We start from the raw sequence: 19,922 nt of genomic DNA on the forward strand, positions 1-19,922 counted from the left end.
TTCTAAGGTGAGTTTAGCATTATTATATTAGCTATATAGTTGCAATTCATAGGCAGTAATTTCTGGAGACTCAAATTAATGAGTGGGATTAATTTTGAAGTGATGATTTCTCAGCTTCCCACATATGTATTTCTTTTCTGCTTCCTGAAGAATGAATAGAATTTTAAAATCCTTTCTTTACCATAAACTCCTTCCTTGAATGAATTTATGTGATTCTGTATAATCTTAATTGAGTTATGGAAAAATGTTAGCTACAGTTTTATAGAATAAAATAAAAAACATTAAAATTATCAAAATGAAATACTCTGCAAAGTAGTGTAATATCAGAATAGAAAAAATGCAGGTAAGTTTTGTCTGACTGCATGTGTTCGAGAACTGAGAAGTATTTTTAACAGAGGCACCACTTTTATTATAAGCCTCTTGGCTTCTAAACTGATTTAAAATAACATTACATGATAATATGGTTATCCCTTTGCCAATGATTTTCTTTTTCTGTAAGCCACATATATTCTCAGGAAAATTGTTATGATAATAAGAACTTATTTATTTCAACTTATATCACTGCCCATCTCAAATATATGATTATTAAAAGCAATATTAAAACTATGTAAGAAAACTGTATAACACAATTCATAACCAATGTATAAAAACACTCAACGACGCTCAACATAACCATTGTACAAGTCTGATTGTGCATTCAGATAGCAAAGCCTAGTGACAAAGCCATGTCTTTAAATTCATGGCTAATCTCATCTCTGGGAAGATGATGTTTCAAGGACGGGTACCACCACAGAAAAGGATCGCTACCTGAGCCCCACCCGATGGCATTTCCTAATAGACAGCTCCTGGAGCATGCAAATGTATATTATAAATACAAATTCTATGATGTGAAAATTGGTCATATTGAATGCAATCAGATTTAAAGGAACCTCTTAGATCTAGCATTTGTCCATAACACATATTTGGATCAGGAATGATTAGTAAAGAAAGATAGATATACAGATTAGGGCAAGTCCTGGCTCAAAAACAGTAACTGGAGAGGGACCTTGGAGTCCTTATGAATGATCACTTAAACATGAACCAGCAGTGTGCGGCAGCAGTTAAAAATCCTAATACAATCTTGGATTGTATAAATAGAGGCATAGAATCAAGATCATATGAAGTATTAGTACCTCTTTAAAAACCCTAGTAAGACCAATTTTGGTCACCATACTACAAAAATTATGTTGAGACTTTGAAAAAAGTGCAGAGAAGAGCAACTGAGGTGACCAAAGGCCTGGAGATTAAAGCATATGAAGGACAGCTGCAGGATTTGGGTTTGGCTAGTCTAAAGAAAAGAAGAATTAGGGGTGACATGATAGCAGTATTCCAGTACTTGAGGGGCTGCCACAAAGAAGAGGGGGTCAGTGGTTGGAAACTGATCAAAGAGAGAAGCAATCCGGAATTAAGGAGAAATTTCCTAACAGTGCGGACCATTAAACAGTGGAACAGCTTGCCTGCAGAAATCATGGGCACTCCATCACTGGAGGTTTTTAAGAAGAGTCTCTATAGACAGTCACTAATCTGAAATAGTATACGTTCGCCTGAGCAGGGGGGTGGGCTAGAAGACCTCCAAGGTCTCTTCCAGCTTATTCATTCTATTCTACATACTTTAAAAAGTCTTCATCTGTTCCAGAAAAGCATGTCTAGAAGGGGAAAACCATTTTTTGCAGAGAAAAGGACGGGGTATTTTTGCTACTAACATTTTATGGCTTCTAGATTTTTAATTTTAAATCTTTATATTTTAGATGACGGGGCGTGATACATTCAAAGAACGACATGTGAAACCCATCAAAATTGGAGAAAGTGATATTGATGTAAGTATAAGATTTCTTCTTTCTGGTCCTTGCAAAATCTCATTTTGTTTCATTGATTTGACCTTGTGTGCATATGTATTTTTATTTCTAGGTAAAGCTGAGTGTCTTCTGTGAGCAAGACAGGATTCTGCAAGATCTAGAAGACAAACTAAGAGCCCTTAAAGAAAATAAAGTAATCATCTTTGCAATTCATTCCACCATTTTATTTTTGTAATATTCTGTTTTGGGGTTTCTATCTCTGAAGGCCCATTTTGATTTTTGAGTATGTAGTAAGTAAAACTAGAATTAGATCTTTGTAACTATATTGTTTATGATATAATTTATTCTAATAAATTATTCCAATTTATTCCAAGCCAAAGGTAAGTAATTGTGGGAGATGACCAGGTTGAGTCTGAGGGACGAGTCAAATGCATCATGAGTCTCTGAATGCCCACAAGATATCCAAGTCCAACCCACCTTGAATGCCTTTCTATTCTTAACTCCCGCTAATTTCCCTAGATTGCTAGTCATTCAGATTCTTGTGGAGAGCTTAAATTTGCAATAAATCTTTATACTCTGAACTTCCGGAATCTCCTGATTTCCCTGGTGCTTGACAGCAACATGATTACATTCAAGTTACTTATTTCATAACTTTTCTCTCATTTTAAAGATTACCAAATTCTTTCTTTTAATAAAAGTTTTATTTAAGTTTTCACAAAATATACAAATACAAATAAAATATCTTTTTTTGAGAACAGCGTGGCCCTGGGTTATCATTTCTCCATACAGACATAAACTCAATACATATTTATCTTATACATTCTATTCCATATCTTATAACTATTTTCACAATTTTTTCAATAGCTTTTCCCTTTCTTTACTTCCTATAGCCTTATTTTAAATTATCTCATTCCTTTCTTAATTCAATTACATATCTTTTTCTGATTTTTAAAATCTTTCTAATCAATGTTTTTATACTTTCGTCTGTCCTGTTTACAATTTCATATTATCTTTTCTGATAAAACAAATTTCCCCCTGTAATTACTAGACTGGAGTGTAACACCTTTGTATCTTTTTCCAAATCTTGTTTAAAAATTTAAGTTACACCTCTACAGTTACAACATTCATTTTCTAACCTCTATTTTATAACACATACCCATTCAATCGAATTCTGCTTGGTACATTCCCTTAAAAATACACACTAAATTCTTAAAAGAAAGAAGTATATATGTATATATATCTGTGTATATATGTATAACAATAGTAACTGGAATAATTGTTCTATTCAATTATTCTATTCTGCCATTAATATAAATAACAATCTTTTACATTTCTATTTCTTTTAACAAACATTACCTAGTAATATCAGTTGTCTTTCACTTTCATCATCTATATTCATATTTTACTTATTACTGTCTTTAAATAAAAAACCAAACAACAGTTATTAACAGTAGTCAATAAAGTTATTATTCTTATTCAAGTTCATCTTGTCAACTGATAAAAGTCTTCCATGTTTCTTTTCAGTTTTTTTAAACGTTCTTTTTAAATCATTGAGGGCCTTATTCTCTTTACAAACAAATATTCCACTACACATCAATAGAAATTTTTTCTATCAGTTTAATCATCTAACATATTTTCTAACCCTTTTCTATTTCTAATATAACAATGCTATCCCATGCACCCTTGCAGAATCCTCTCCTTAAGTTAAATTTTAACCATTGTCTCTGTGTCTTTTAAATAGATTTATACCTTTAATTCTTGTACGCTTTTCCTGTACCTCTATATCTTGTTTCTGTCCTTTGTAGCTTCTTTTCCTTTCCCTCTTCCCTCTCTTCTTCTCCCTCCCCTTTTTATTCCCTTTTCTATCTGATTCTCCCTTCTGTGATTCTCCCTTCTGCTTCTTCCTGATATTATGATTACTTTTCAAATTACTCTTTTTTTGGTTGTTGCTTCAGTGCTTAAGTTTTTAACTCCCTTTCCCCCCTTTCCCTTTTTTACCCCGCTTAAAATTGCTTGGTCATTAAAGATGACTTCTTCGTTGTCCCGCCCTTGTTGTTCTGCCAGTGTTTCTTGTTGTTTTTCATAGTTCAAGATCTCAATTTCTAAAAATTGAAATACGAAGCCAAAAGATCCTCTTCCCTCTTGTGCTTCTTCTTTTTGTTCTTTAAGTCTCATTTTTAACTCTTCAAGGAGTGATGCCATTTAAAAAAAAAATTAAACAACCCCCAATTGATTTTATTTTATTTCATTAGGATCCTCCATCCAAAGTTCCAGGAATCATCCAATAATCCAAAACTGTTTCTTGCTTCTTTTCGCACTTTCTCTTTCCAGGGCCTTTGTTATCTTGTGACAAAGTTTCAGCTACAATGTATCTTTTGCAAACCTTGTTAAAATTCCACGATCAATTTTTTTTAAGTTCCAGGTGGTCTCCTCCATTTTCCAGATTCCACCCTCTTTTTTCCTTTTTCCGTCCACTGCTTTCTTTCTTTTTTTAAAGAAAGTTTTTAAATTATCCAAGAATCTTTATCCCTTTGACACTTTACTTTCAGCTAGAAATAGCCTATTAATGTCAAAGCGGATTAGTATCTATTTCTTATTCGAATCTCTTCTTCTTAATGTTTCAAGTCAGTTAAAACTGTCAATGTTAGAGGAAAAAAAGCCAATTCTGTTTCCTTTCCCTTTTTGTTTCGCAGCTTAAAATCTTTTTTAGGAATAGTATTAGTCTTTAAAATTCAGATTCCAGGTACCTTAAATAGATGTTCTCCATTCAACCCAGTCAGTCAAACTTTCTCCTTTAAACTTCCTCCTGCACAATCTTGTCCGGTCGGGTTCTTCTTTGAGGTGGCCATTTCTGACCACCTTTGGGAAAGGGAGTAATGACCAGCCAAGGAGGAGAGATGCGGCTCTCTTCAACCCTGCTGACGGCTCCCCCTTCTTCACTACCTCTATGGGGTGGCTTCAGCCCCGAATCTGGGCAGCTCAGGGTGCTCCAGCGGCGAGCATGGATCAAAACCGTGCATGATCGTGATTTCGGTCCGTCGCCGAAGAAGCCCAAATTGGAAGTGGCTCAAAGTTACCAAATTCTTATAGAGTCTATATTTTAAATAACTTCCAAATTGAAAGGACACATTTTTAAAAAGCGTAGGAAAATACCTGAATGATGCCAGTGTATCTATCCTCATTTTCATTTTCTTAGCTTACAGAGAGCCGAATTTTAGACAATAGCAATAGCACTTAGACTTATATACCACTTTACAGTGCTTTACAGCCATCTCTAAGCGATTTACAAAGTCAGCATATTGCCCCCAACAATTTGGAGCCTCATTTTACCCACCTTGGAAGGATGGAAGGCTGAGTCAACCTTGAGCCTGGTGAAACTGCCAAATTGCAGACAGCCAGCAGACAGCAGAAGTAGCCTGCCATACTGTACTCTAACCACTGCACCACCGTGACTTATGACAAATTGAAGGTATTACCTCTGAAAGGGATTTTCAAAGCCGGTTGCACTCATTGAAAAACTTTATTCATGGTCTCAGTTAAACATATCTTTGGGGTTGTTAAAGTCCACAAAATAGCCTCAGAAGACGGCTGTAGAAAGAGGAAAGATTTGTACTAGGTGTTTTTGTATTAAATTGTTCACAAATATATTAAAGGGCACCCAGAAACAAACTGTATACACCATCACCATTAACAAATTAATATATTCTGAGCCAATACTCTTTGGAAAGTATTGCTAAATAAAATTAATTGCAGTAATTGAGATGTGATGTATATTATGCAGACTAGATATTTCCCCACCCCCAGCCCAGACATATAGTAGTTGAACAAATTTTCCTCATCTTCAGCATCCAAATCCAAGACTAGGTTAGAAGAATATAAGGTCTTTGGCCCTTGAGATGGATGGATAGGTGCAGAGAGGGAGAGGCTAGCAGGCAGGTAGAAAAATTATATTTCATATAGAAAAATTAATATTTTTAAAACACTAAATTAAAGGAAGGTCTAAAAATTTCCTCAAATTTTTCTTGTACAGAGTTTTTTTTAATGTTTAAAATATTTTATTTAGGATCAGCTGGAATCTGTCTTGGAAGTATTACATAGACAGATGGAACAATATAAAGAACAACCACAGCACACAGAAAAAATTACATATCAGCAGAAACTTTTGCAAGAGGATCTCATACATATTCGGGCTGAAATATCCAAAGTATCTACAGTAAGTAGAAGGTGCTTTAAGAATTAATTTAATATATAATCCTAATTTCCATATCCAACCTACTAGAACTGCATGGCAATGTAATTTGATGGTTGTTGAAGTAGGATTGATGAACTATGAAAAAACATTTTCTCACCCTTCCCTTGCCAAAGACTGGGTGAAGTGCCAAGTCTTTATTGCTTTTCTATAGAACAGCAGAATGAGAGCCATCTGGATCTCGGGAAAACCTTGTTTCAGTTGCAGGCACTGCTACAGAGAGGATAAACTTCCAGAGAACAAATATATGACATTGTTTCATTGAAAGAATTTGGAGTACGCCAACCAAAATTGAAATGGCTGGACAGATATGTGGGAGATAGGCATAGCAAGCCCTATGCCACATAGGGCTGTATAAATAATAACAAATACCTTAAATTACAACCATAAACAAACTGGCCAGCAGTGGATCTTATGAAGAAAAGGTGTTACATCAACATACTGAGACATACCCATCACTACTTATGCTGCTGCATTCTGGATCAGTTGAAGCTTCTGGGTGGTCTTCAAGGGCAGCCCCATGTTGAACGTATAGCAGTATTCAAGCCCAAAAATGACTAAGCATGAATGATTGTCTGAAGGGCTCCCTGATCTAGGAAAGAGCAAAACTGGCACAACAGGTTAAGCTGTGCAAAGGCTATCTGGCTACAGCTCCTCTCCAAGTGGAGCCGCAGATCCAAGAAGATTCCTAGATTGCACATTAACCTTGAAGGGGTAAATGCTATCCTATCCATTGAGTTGGAGATGTTTCCTCTCCATCCAATCCTACTCAGCCTCCAGGCACTAGAACAGAATCTTGACAGCCTCACTTGGCCAGTCTGAATTTGAAAGATATGATTGGGTATCATCAGCATACTAATGAAACGGAACTCCAAAACAGCGAATGATTTCAGTCAGTGGTATATCATGTAGATGTTAAAAGGAAAGGAAACAAAGAAAATGAAAGCTATGCATTTATGTTGTATGCCACTTTTTAAATATTGTCCAATTTTAGATATACATAAGAGCTGTGTGCATGTAGCCTAAAGTACTTTTAATTGTGTTTACACTTGCATAAAGTACTTGCTTAAATAGGTACATTAACCAGCAGCTTCGTAGCTTTTTATTGCTTATGAAAAGGCAAAGTGAGCTTGTTGTCTTTGTCAATAGGAAATGGAAAATGCCTGGAATGAATATCTGAAATTGGAAAAAGATGTGAACCAGCTGAAGCAAAGTCTGCAAGAACAGATGAATAAATCATGTTTTTCTCAGGTGAGACCATTTTCAATTTTTGCACTTTGCAGTTCCCTAAATAGTTTGAAGCTTTAGTCAAATCTCATCCCACTGGGAGATCTAATTTTCATGGGAAATAGACCCTTTTCTTCTCCGGAGAAAAAAAAAAAGCTTCATATCATATTATATCACAGTATGCCAGAACTACGTGCACATGCAAAGATACCAAATCTTTACAAGCATCTGATGTCCCACTTGTTAGCCAATTGTTCAGTGCTATGACAAAGTAACAAATAAGACCTTTTTTCTGGGTTAACTAGATATCTTTAGTTTGCCAAGGAAATTTTATTGGAAATATGAGTGATATCCTTTGTTCAATGTATATAATGCTAATTCATTGCTGTCAAATGAATTGTTATCTGCTGGTGGCATCTCATTTGGGGAGTTTTTAGTGATGTTTATGTTGAATATTGTTTGGTTTTATAATTTGGTTGCTTATTTTATATTTTAAAATATGATAGATTCTTAGGGATCTTATCCTGTAAAGAGCCCTCTTCTGTTCTCTCCCTCTTAAGCAACCAATAAAGAACCTCAATCCAGAAGGCATGACAGACTTCCCATTCATTTCACTTCTCTGTACCTTTTCAGAGGCAAATTATACAAATTATATGTAAATATATATTTTTGTTAGAATGCCGAACAATGTAATAATTGTTATATTGTGTGCTATTTTCTAGCAAAGAAAATGTCCTCGATTTCTATTTGTATCGCCAATATTGATTTGGTTCTCCTTCCCCCACCTTTTCATTAGGAGAAAACTCAAATGCAAAAAGATTTGTGGAGAATTGAAGATGTTACAGCTGGCCTAAGTACAAATAAATCCAACTATAAAGTCATCATCGAATCTATCAAGAATCCAGGTAAGAAAGCTTAATGCGTTACCAGAATATTATCAAATCAATATATGTGTGTTTCTACCGTATCTTATATGTTAAGCCAGTGATGGCTAACCTTTTCTGGACTGAGTCCAGTTCCAAAGCATGTGCGCGAATGCACGGTCCCGCACCCAACCCCCCAAAATGCAATGTGCAGGCCCCTCACGCATGCATCCCCATGCATGCGTGCACAACCCACCCTGGCACCCGCACACATGCGCGGCAGAGACCTGAAGGCCATCAGGCTGGCGGGAGGCAGGCGTGTTGGGAACTGAACTGGGGTGACGGCTCATGTGCCATCAGAGAGGGCGCTATGTGCCATGACTGGCACATGTGCCATAGATTCACCATTACGGCGTTAGGCTAATGATACCTAAATCACAGAAAGAACAACTTGGCACACTTTTTGCAATTCATAATGTTTTTCCAACATAAAAGCTAAGTTACCTTTCCCTGATGAGTTTTCTGGTATTTTATCATTAACACTCCCACATAATAATTGACTGATGCCTTTTGTTTTCAGAGATGGTGTCCTAAAATGTATATATTTGGGATTTTTTTAAAAAAGCAGTAAATCTTAAGGTGGTTTTTCAAGCACTAGTTTTACTTTCATACTGTTTATTATGGAGGTTATTCATTTTTCTGTACTACACCTGAATGTAATGCGTATTTTTCCAGAAAGAAAAACAGTGCCTTCATTTTCAAAGCCTCTAGTGCCTTCATCATCATCTACTCTCATGTCAACAGACAGCAAACTTTCTACTCAGCAAAGTCCACCAACTAGTCCTATCAAGCCCTCATTGGAAGTCAGACTTTTTCCTCAGCCTTATACACAGCCCAGAATGTTTTCTCCCTCCCAACAAGTGAAAAAAGTTGAACCTCCAATCCAGTCACCAGTGAAATTAGAACCAAAGGTTGTAAGTGCCATTATGAAACATTCTTGTAATTAAATGGGCTAAAATGCACTGGAAATGGTAATGGATTTCCTTGTTTGTAGAACATGGGATAATGAAGACTGATAATCAGATAAATAACATTTTGTAGGTTTGTTTACAATGTTCTTGATTGTAATTAAAACTTTGATTTAATCTGCTTATAAATGACTTGTGACTGAGGAATTTCCAGGAAAAAAAACCTTGAAAGAATGTGGTATCAAATTTATATATGTTGTTTGCTGTGATTTGAGCAGGAGAATTGGTTTATTTTCCACATGAAGCAATTAACATGTTTCTTTTTTATGCAATGTCAGGAAGATGAAGCACCACCAAGACCTCCTCTCCCACAGCTATATAGCACTGATGATAACCCACCAGCTGTTCCACCTCTTCCTAAAGAAGCTACAGTAATAAGGCACACATCAGTGCGTGGTCTCAAACGCCAGTCTGATGAAAGAAAACGAGACCGTGAACTTGGACAGTACATAAATGGGGATTACAGGGTAAGCATTCCATCCCAGGTTGAATACTGTATTTATATAGTTCAAATCTTACTGTAGTTCTAGTACAGTCCTCCAATATGCTGCAATTGAAGGGAGGTAGGTAGTATATGAAAAATGTTGCAATCTAGTTTAATTCTATTTTTTTTATTCTAGAATTTTTTTTTATTTGACATACATTTAAAACAGACAAATCAACATATACATATATACATATACAACATATACATATACATACACATACACATACATACATACATACATATATATATGTTTTCTTAAGTTTTTATATATATATATATATATATATATATATATATATATATATATATATATACATACATACATATATACATACATACATACACACACACACATACACACCGCATTTCTCATATAATAAGGCTGAGTCTTATTTTTTTTTGAGCCCCGAAAAAATGGCTAGGCTGTCTTTTCGGAGGTGACTTAATTCCCCCCCCCTTGCATCTTTGGGCACGCGGGCGGGCAGTGACGGTTTGGATGTTGACCTCGGCGTTGGTGGGGCACTTCGTATCGGGGTCAACGCAGGCAGCACCATATCCGGGTGTGTAACAAAAGTATTTCCTAATGGGAAGCCCCCCCACCATTCCCCCCATTTCACATGTTTTAATATAGGCCTTAATTGGGGGGAGAGGCTTAATTTCATTTCATAAAACATGCTGGGACTTCCTATTGGGGGAGGCCATATTGTTGGAGAAACAGGATATATATATATGTGTGTGTGTGTGTGTGTGTGTGTGTGTGTATTTTCTTAAGTTTTCGCGGGAACTTACATGTATGGCATTCAGCTTTGGGTATTTTCCCACGTCATTGTAGTTGTGCTTTTAAAGTTGTAGCGACGTTTCAGCAGAATCTCATCTGCCATCATCAGGCTTCTGTATAGTGTTCATCTGTGAGTCAGGCTTTTATAGTGGTTTCAGATTTAAATTTGGGGCAGCCTATTGCTGTGCCAGAATGGTTTTTTCTTCACCCTGATTGGTTGGGAGTCTTGGTCTGTGTTTATTGGTCTTGGAATTTGCTGTGTTCTGCTTGATTGGTGTTTCTAATATCTCCTGTCTGTTTTTTGGCTCTTCTTGTCTCTTGAGTGGCTGGCAACATTGTGTTACTTTATTGGAGGCCTTTAGTGCAGCTTGGCCCCGAGTAAATGGACGGCTATCATTAGTTAGGAAGCTAGGTTTCATCTGGGTGCCTGGTTGGGGTGTGTTTGAGCTGGATATATCAGGGGGGATCTGTCTGTGCCCAGGTGTTTGCCTGGCTTGTGGTGTGGAGATTTTTTTGTTTGTGAGCGCAGGCTTCCAAATGATTGACAGTCTGGTGGAATCATCTCTTCTATTCATGCTTTCTGGTCTTTTTTCAATCTCTATGGCTTCTCTGATGATTCTGTGGCTGGGGTTTTCTATAGTGGCTAGGGTTTTGGTGCCATTGAAGTTGATGCTATGACCTGTGGCTTCCATGTGTTGGACTAGTGAGGAAGTGTGTTCCAGCTTTTTGACTGCATTTTTGTGTTCATCCAGGCAGGTACTTATTCTTCTATTGGTCTGTCCAATGTATGTGGCCGGGCATGATGCACAGGGGACTTCGTATATGCCTTGGTTTTCCAAGTCAATTTTATCTTTGGGGTTTCTAAGGATGGCTGCTATTTTTCTGTCTTTTTTGAAGGCAGTCTTGATGTGATGTCTGTGCAGTATCTTACTAATTTTGTCTGTAGTACCTCTTATGTAGGGCAGGACAGCTGTTCCATAGGTCTGTTCATCTTCTGGGTCTCTATTATATCTCAGTGTGTTTTTGTAGATCAAGCCGGTGATTTTGCTTTTGTGGAAGCTGTTGGCAGTCAGTACCTTAGTCAGGGTGCATAGTTCAGTCTTAATGTGTGTCTTGTCTGCCAGGCATTTGGTTCTGGCAATTAGCATTTTGGCCACGGAGTTTATCTGTGCTGGGTGGTGGTGGGATTGGGCGTTGAGGTAGCGGTTAGTGTGTGTTTTCTTCTGGTCTACGTTGTGTCCTAGTGTGCCATCTGTTTTTTTTGTAGATTAGTACATCTAGGAATGGTAGTTGTTTGTTTGTTTCTGTTTCCATGGTGAACTTGATTTTGGGGTGTGTGCTGTTCCTGTGTTAGGAAATTGTTTAGGTTTTCTTTTCCATGGGGCCAAATCACAAATGTGTCATCGATGTATCTTAACCATAGTTTGGGTTTGTGGATGGCATTGGCCAGGGCTCTGGATTCGAATTCTTCCATGAACAGGTTTGCAATGACGGGTGACAGTGGTGATCCCATAGGGGCTCCTTCAATTTGTTTGTATCTTTGTCCTTTGTATATGAAATATGTGTTGGTTAAGCAGTGTTCTGTTAGTTCCATGAGGTGTTTAGCTGGTTGGTATTTATTTTTGATGATTTCAAGGGTCTCTTTTATCGGGACTTGAGTGAATAGTGAAACCACTCAAAACTTACAAGCAGATCTTCTTGCTCCACATGTAGATCTTTGATCATTTCCAAGAAGTGGTATGAGTTTTGTACATGTGAAGCTGCTGTTTCAGCATGGGGCTGTAGCTGTTTTGCTAAGTATTTGGCTAGGTTTTGTAGTGGTGCTCCTCTGGAGCTGACTGTGGGTCTGAGAGGTATGCCTTCTTTGTGTATTTTTGGGAGGCCGTATAGTTTGGGGCATCTGGAAGATTTTTCTCTTGGGATGATCATCCGTTGGATCTCTTTGCTCATGTGGCTGGTTATAATTTTCTTCTCGGTTAATTTTTCCAGGTATGTGGTTGGGTCTGTGTTTATGGGTTTGTATGTGGAGTCTTGGAGTAGGTCTGTCAATTTTGTTTCATAGTCTTGTCTGTCCATTACTACTGTGGCATTCCCTTTGTCTGCTGGAAGTATGATTATGCTGTTATCTCTTTTCAGGGTTTGTAGCGCTTTAATTTCTTCTTTCTGCAAGTTGCTTTTGGGTGGTTTGCTCGTGCAGAGGATGTTGGTAACTTGGTGTCTTATTTTATCAGCTTCATCTGTATTTAATTTGGTTAGGCTGGATTCTACTGCACATATGATGGATTCTGTGGGGATTTTTGGGGGTGCTATAGCATAATTGAATCCTTTGGTTAGGACATCTGTTTCTGTTTTGGTGTAACTCTGAGAAGCACAGAGCAGAAGACACAAGCCTGAAGATGATGAATGAGACTTCATCAAAACATTGCCTAGATACTTCCAATCTTACGCGGAAGAAAACCCAAATAACCAAAGATCCACATACAAATATAGTTGTGGTTTTGGCAGAATCTCATCTGCCATCATCAGGCTTCTGTATTGTGTTCGTCTGTGAGTCAGACTTTTACAGTTGTTTCAGTTTTAAATTTGGGGCTAGCCTACTGCTGTGCCAGAATGGCTTTTTCTTCATCCTGATTGGTTGGGAGTCTTGGTCTGTTTTTATTGGTCTTGGAGTTTGCTGTGTTCTACTTGATTGGTGTTTCTAATATCTTCTGTTTGTTTTGTGGCTTTTCTTGTGTCTTGATTGGCTGGCAACATTGTGTTCTTGTATTGGAGGCTTTTAGTGCAGCTTGGCTCCGAGTAAATGGGTGGCTATCATTTGTTAGGAAGCTAGGTTTCTTCTAACAACCGGTTTCTTCTAACAACTAGGTTATATATATCTTACAGTTTAATTCTATATTTATCCATGTAGGTAGAACTCCGCTCATATGTGAGCGAACCTGAATTGGTAACAATAGGCAGTGATCTGAGCCAATCTTCCATTGGTTTTCGTGGTACTGACAGTAGATACCAAACATTACCTACCAGAGGTGAGTCAAGAGACGATATATTTCTGTATTTTAGAAAGTCATGTTTATTATGGTTTTGCATTTCCAAATGATAATATGATTTGACACATGGTTGCTGGATTGAAACTCCAGATACAACTTTAAAAGGGCAAGGTTTTAAGAATCAATTATATGTATTTAAATAAATATATGCATAAATCCTGTTCCTGAAACACTAAATTATGAAATTCAGATTACAGCATCCAGGAAGCAAAGAATTATCATAAGAATAATGATCCCTATTTTATTAAACTCTTAATGAATATAGTTCAATGAAGAATTGAGTAAGACATTTAGATGTCTCAATTATAGCACATACAGTGTTATGGAAGAAAGGGAAGGAAACGCAGCAATAGAAATGTCCACATTTTTTCTCCAACTTTTGGTTTTAAAGACTCTCCACATTTGTATTGATTATTTTAAAAAAGTTATCACAAAACGTAGATTTAACAAATGCCAACTGGACTTTTTTTCTAAGTAGAGATTTTCCACCTTTTTTAAAGGATTGTCTGGTTCAACTTCTAGACTCCATCAGTCATCAACAGTTTCATCATATTCAACGCTTCGAAGGGATGCTTCCAAGGTAAAATATTTTTAATTAGGATGCCATTTTTTTTGAACAGCACTTTAGTAGTGTCATTTTGCTTTAGCATTTGATAATCCTTTGGAGTTTAAAATTATTCAACTACAAGGGTCATTCAGATGATGAGTGCTTTCAGGTTGTTGGCCTACCACATTTACAGGTTTTATAGGGCTAGGGATCTGGACAATGTTGCTTCCCATTTGAAATTTCCCCATATTTTCCCATTGCTTCTTCCCTTTCTATTAGAAAAATTAAGGAGGGGACGACAGAATTTCTGTCTATTATCATTTGGAATTGTAGCTCTATGTAGTAACCATCTGTCTGGAAGCAGGTTTTAATTACATCTGGGTTTAATTACAGCTCAAGATAAGTTTGTGGATATAGATCTCACTTTAGGTTAGTTTAGTTGAGGGGTGGGATTCTACCAGTTTGCACCTATTTGGTAGAACCGGTTGTTAACATTCTAAGCAGTTTGGAGAACCAGTTGTTAGAAGAAATTACTGGCCTAATCCTGCAAGGAAGGCAGGAAGGAAACATTCTGGTGTTGCTTACAGAAACTGCCTCTCTGTTAAGCCTTATTATATTCTTAGCAGGACTAGACTTCCTGTCTCAGGAACGTCTCTGGAGTTTTTTTTCCCCTCCTTTGTTGGTACTTTGCTTGTGTGGAGTGATCATTCAAAGTTACAATGACACTGAAAAAAGTGACTTATGACCATTTTTTACACTTATGACTGTTGCAGTATCCCCACAGTCATGAGAGGCCAGGCGAGGAGATGCGTGCCTCGATGTGAGTGATATTGAGTTGGCCACGCCCACCAACTAAGCCATGCCCACAGGGACCGGTTGTTAAAAATTTGAATCCCACCCCTGGTTTAGTTGTTACAGTTTCTCTAACATAATTCTTAATTGTGTGTTCTTCTGAAAAATTAGGTACTTGCACATCATCCAAAGTATGTCCATTGCCTCAAAGAAAATTATAGTCAATTTTTCTATGTTATTTGCTTCCTCCTAGAAATTTAATCAGATATTTTTCCAAACTATACATTTTCCAAGCAAAAGTTTGTAAAGTTTGTATACTGTTTTTTTGGACAGTTTGCATTGAAAGAAAACAGTGAAAGGATAGTTCTGTCATCTTCAGCCTCTTAAACTAACATAATTGTAGGTCAATATTGTCCATAGTAAGTTAATTAAAAAGTAAGTAGTTTGGAATTATACTAAAACTTTTTTAATGTAATTAAAAACATGTTCTGTGTCATTTTCAAGGAAAGACCAAAGAGTGCCTTGGAACGTTTATACTCTGGAGATCCTCAAAGAGGAAAAATGAGTGCCGAAGAACAATTAGAAAGAATGAAACGACATCAAAAGGCAATCGTTCGTGAACGTAAAAGAACGCTTGGTCAAGGAGAAAGACATTCGGTTTCATCACGACCATTCATCCAGCCTGGTTCTGCAGACATAGGCTCAGTATGTTAGACATGCCTTAACAGGACTAGATAAAACAAAACGATCTGTAGCTTCTCTAGTAAGCACTTTTATTTGAGAGTGCATGTCACCTTGTATTATTTAATTATATAATGATGGTATTTCAGTAGGTAGGGTGTGCATAACAGAGAATGGCTTCTGGCTATAAATGTTGACAATTTCACATAGGAAATAGGAAATAAATTGGCGTAAGAAAAGTACAGTGAGAAAGAAAATATATATTTCAATGTAGATAATAAGTTGGTTTAATCATTTTTTTTCTTAGAAGGTTATGAAAGTAGAATGCTTTTTTTTCTGATTGCACCATAAATGAATGAGCCCAGTAGACAATATTAGCACAATTTTTAAAAAATAGTATCTATGGTTATGTTAAATAAGGACTTCATAGGTTATAATTTTAAGTTTTCAGAAATTTTATATATTAACTATTAAACATAGGAACAAATCTAATGATCCATATAGTTGCTAATGATCATTTATGTCTAAGGTGTGAACAATATTCTAGAAAGGCTCTCCATTTGATTAGGAAAAATAATTCCAAGTTAAATATAAACTGATAATTCATCATTGTCAATTAAGCAAATAACCATTCCCACTGCAATCATTAATATTTTACATACCCATTAAATATATTTATAATAAAGAATATTCCATCAATACTAATATAATTCATTTACAGGAAATAGCTGTAATCCATAGACATGATCTCTTTATTCAGAAGAAACAATTCAATTTAAAATAACTGGGGCTGCTTTTTTAAATTGCCAAATAAAGGGTGTGTTGTTAGTCTTAGAAATGGCCACTGTCAGTGACAGACACAGTGAATGAAGGTGCGAGTTTCACTCAGTTATCAAACTTTGGATAGCAAAATTTCGGATTAGGTTACCAAGATGTTTTCCTAAATAAAGGAATGAGCTCAGATAAATTCAGTGGAATTAGTTTCCTGTACTGTCCTCAAGTCACAGCACATCTCCATTTTTAAAAATAATTTGGAGTTACAGAAAATAAAGTCAATTTAAACTTGAAATAAAGCAATCCAGTTATAACCATAAATGAAAAATGCTGCAAAAATATAAGTTTTACTTTTTAAGATAGCTCTAGGAGTTTAAAATGTAATAGGTCATGTTTTTTAGGATTATGAAAACAGTTGGAGATAGCTGAATTAGGCTGTTATTGCAAAAGCAACAAAAACTTGCAGATTTATTTTGATAAGCTTTGCGGGGTTAAAGGAGAGTCCATTAAATACATAATCATCTAAGAATCAAGCTAAATAATGAGAATGTATTCAATGATTAAGTATAAGAATGTATCCAGTATATAAGATTTTGATTATTTACGTAAGAGATGCATGACAGAAAGAAATCAGGATCTGATCATTCCAATAGTGCTCTGTCATAACACATCTAATTCTGGGTATGGGCACACATGCATGCATACACACATGTACAAAATTGGGGTTAGTTTGGCACTAATAAACAACTCTTCTGAACATATTTTTTAAAGAAATCGAATGACTCTGTGGAAGTGCAGATGGCTTATCTTCTGCCCTTTAGATATAGTTATATGGATAAATAATGGCTCACACTGTATGGTTCCATGATATTAGGAATATTATCCATGATAATCTCAGAATCTCTATTGTCCCCCATCTTCAAATAAAACCTCTCCTTTTGGTAGTAGGAAAGTCATTTTATATCCTTTGTTTTTGCTTTTAAGATACCAAGTTTCTCATATAATAAGGCTGGGTCTTATTTATTTTTTTGAGCCCCGAAAAAATGGCTAGGCCGTCTTTTTGGGGGTGACTTAATTTCCCCCCCCTTGCATCTTCGGGCGGGCGGCGACAGCTTGGATGTTGACCTCGGTGTTGGTGGGGCACTTTGTATCGGTGTCAACTCAGGCAGCACCATATCTGGGTGTGCAACAAAAGTACTTCCTAACGGCAAGCTCCCCCACCATTCCCCCCCATTTCACATGTTTTAATATAGGCCTTAATTTGGGGGGAGGGGCTTAATTTCATTTCATGCCTATAAAACATGCTGGGACTTCCTATGGGGGGAGGCCGTATTGTTGGAGAAACAGGGTAGTTCCATTCCCTGTTTTATGTAAGAAAAAACTCTGAATGTTATATCACGAACTCTGAATGTTTCTCACATAATCAGCCTAAATCAAACCACTGCAGATGAAAACCTTTTCATTTAATGTTGTAAACCTGTTGCAGCTTTAAGACCTGTGGACTTCAGCTCCCAGAATTGGCTGGGAGATTTCTGGGAGTTGAAGTCCTCAAGTCTTTATAGTTGCCAAGGTTAGACATCCCTGTTGTAGACATAGTCTGCCCTGCTGATCCAATAGGGAACATACAGTAGATAGATGTCAATTTCCCAAGAGAAAATGTCAGATAGTCATTTTGACAGTTTCCATGCCTTGTCACCTTGTAGGGGGGCGGGGTAGGCAATATAAAAATTTAATAATAAATAAATAAAATGCCTATAAAGGTGGGCTAGAACCTGAGTCTGCTCAGTTCTAGTCTAATCCCTCCATTCTAGTCTAGCCCCAATACCTTACTGGCTCCCATTCATTCATAGCCTACTTAAAAGTCTGACACTTTGAAGAGGGAAAAAACTTAACTGGTCTCATCCTTTTTTTAAAGTAAGCAAATAATGTTATTCTTTTCCCTCACTGTTTGTAAGATAGGTCGTGATACATGAAAGTTAATCTTCAAAGTACCACAGGACTTTTTCTTATTTAGGGTTTTCAAAACTGAGGGTTTATGCAATCACTGTTTTGTCTTTTCCTTTTGGCACACTAGAATTATTTATGCTCATCACCTGCCTAATTCATTGCACAAGACCTCTTGCTTTTAAAGTCACTCATCCTACATAATTTTTTTTTAAGTTTCTAATTATTTAAAACTATTTCTGACTAAACTCAGTTTCTGCCAGGCTTAATTGCATTTTAGTATCCTTTTTGTTAAATTTCTAATTTTGTTGGTGGTTATTGACTTTTCACCTTTGTGTTCCCATTTTAAATAGCTGTTTGGTTGCATTAATTTATAAGGCATTCATGAGCCATTAATGTAATAAGTAATTATGTAAACACTTAAAGGAAACTGGTGCATTCAGATATTTATCTTTGCAGTTATATTTTTTTAAGAAATGTTATTAAAACATAAGGAAAAAATAAAGCCCTGCCATATTACATATTTAAGTAGCAAAATTTGAACCTGATTTTTTTTAAAAAAAACATAGCTCTCAAATTTGTATTAATTTCTAATGCAAACATTTCATAATATTTAACAATTGAAACAACGTAGCATATTTTCATACCATGTTGGTCTTCATTTTTGCTGTAAAAATCAAAAATAGCACAGCCCAGGAAGAAACATATCATTTACCCAAAGGGCTCCGGTGCACAAAACATAATGTTTGAAAGCACAATTTACAGCACTACAATAACTTAGCAACCAAAATGGTAAAAATGAAATATGTAATTAGATTGCACAGTTTGTAATGTTATATAAATTGTATGTGTAAATCTACTTTTAATACAGTGCACTGATATTTTTTTAAAAGATCAATTTTTAAATGTAGTATGACATTAAAATATTGAGCAGAATACTTGGATTGTCATTTGATTTTGATGCAAAGGACTCCGTATCAACAACAATAAAAATGCTTCCTAATATTGAATTCATGTATTTCTTCTAGTATAACTTGTAGGTTAATTTTGCCTTATATGACATGTGTGGATGCAATCAGGCCTGGCTTGAATATTGAGTAGGCATTTGGTTACAGTGTGTGCTTTAATTGTGAAAATGATCGAACTTTTCTCGCAGAAATCCCTCCATTTTTAAAGTCTGCAATTTTAATTTGTGCAGTTACGTTCAAATTAAGTAGGTGCTCCTATTCCTAACAAATACAAATTTGTTAGGTACATTTTGAGTGAAAAATCAAAAGCTTGTGCATGAATAATATATTTTCCCCCCAAAATATCTTAGACTGGTTCTACAAATTTGTTGCCCATAATAAATAGGAGAAAGTAACCTCCACTGTGTCTCTTGTATTTTCTGCACTGTTCTCAGTACCTAACAGAGATTTAAGTGAGCTACAGAAGAAAGGAGGAGTCCATCAAAATAAATTCCCCTTTTTCATCCAGTGGAGAAATCCTGAGTGGAGTTCTGTCCTTGGATATTCAATTATACAAACAGTGTTGAACCAAAAGGTTGGGAGCAGAGGTCTGGGATCTGGTCTTCTATTGTGCAAATAAACATCTAATATAGTAACACACTTTAATGTGATCACTGAAATAGGAATATTCATGCAGTTTGAGTGCTACACCCTTTATGACAA

General features: G+C 36.2%; 1 protein-coding gene across 13 annotated transcripts in view; it reads left to right on the forward strand.

Annotated features, from left to right (window-relative positions):
* The window catches only part of PLEKHA7 (pleckstrin homology domain containing A7), a 134,414-nt gene that overhangs the window by 98,527 nt on the left and 15,965 nt on the right, over positions 1-19,922 (forward strand). For 7 of the 13 annotated variants that reach the window (XM_087921037.1, XM_026706500.2, XM_026706504.2 and 4 more), the window contains 10 exons: positions 1,788-1,856; positions 1,948-2,028; positions 5,899-6,048; positions 7,234-7,335; positions 8,108-8,216; positions 8,910-9,148; positions 9,481-9,669; positions 13,376-13,493; positions 14,015-14,094; positions 15,358-15,558. In XM_087921037.1, coding sequence (XP_087777163.1) covers positions 1,788-1,856; positions 1,948-2,028; positions 5,899-6,048; positions 7,234-7,335; positions 8,108-8,216; positions 8,910-9,148; positions 9,481-9,669; positions 13,376-13,493; positions 14,015-14,094; positions 15,358-15,558 — 1,338 coding nt within the window. Of the gene's footprint in view, positions 1-1,787; positions 1,857-1,947; positions 2,029-5,898; positions 6,049-7,233; positions 7,336-8,107; positions 8,217-8,909; positions 9,149-9,480; positions 9,670-13,375; positions 13,494-14,014; positions 14,095-15,357; positions 19,263-19,922 lie in introns of those variants that run through there. The other 6 variants (XM_026706501.2, XM_087921027.1, XM_087921033.1 and 3 more) reach the window with 2 other exon arrangements.

The sequence above is a fragment of the Pseudonaja textilis genome, chromosome 1 (genome assembly GCF_049901715.1).
Source record: "Pseudonaja textilis isolate UNSWEBS1 chromosome 1, rPseTex1.2, whole genome shotgun sequence".
NCBI lineage: Eukaryota > Metazoa > Chordata > Lepidosauria > Squamata > Elapidae > Pseudonaja > Pseudonaja textilis.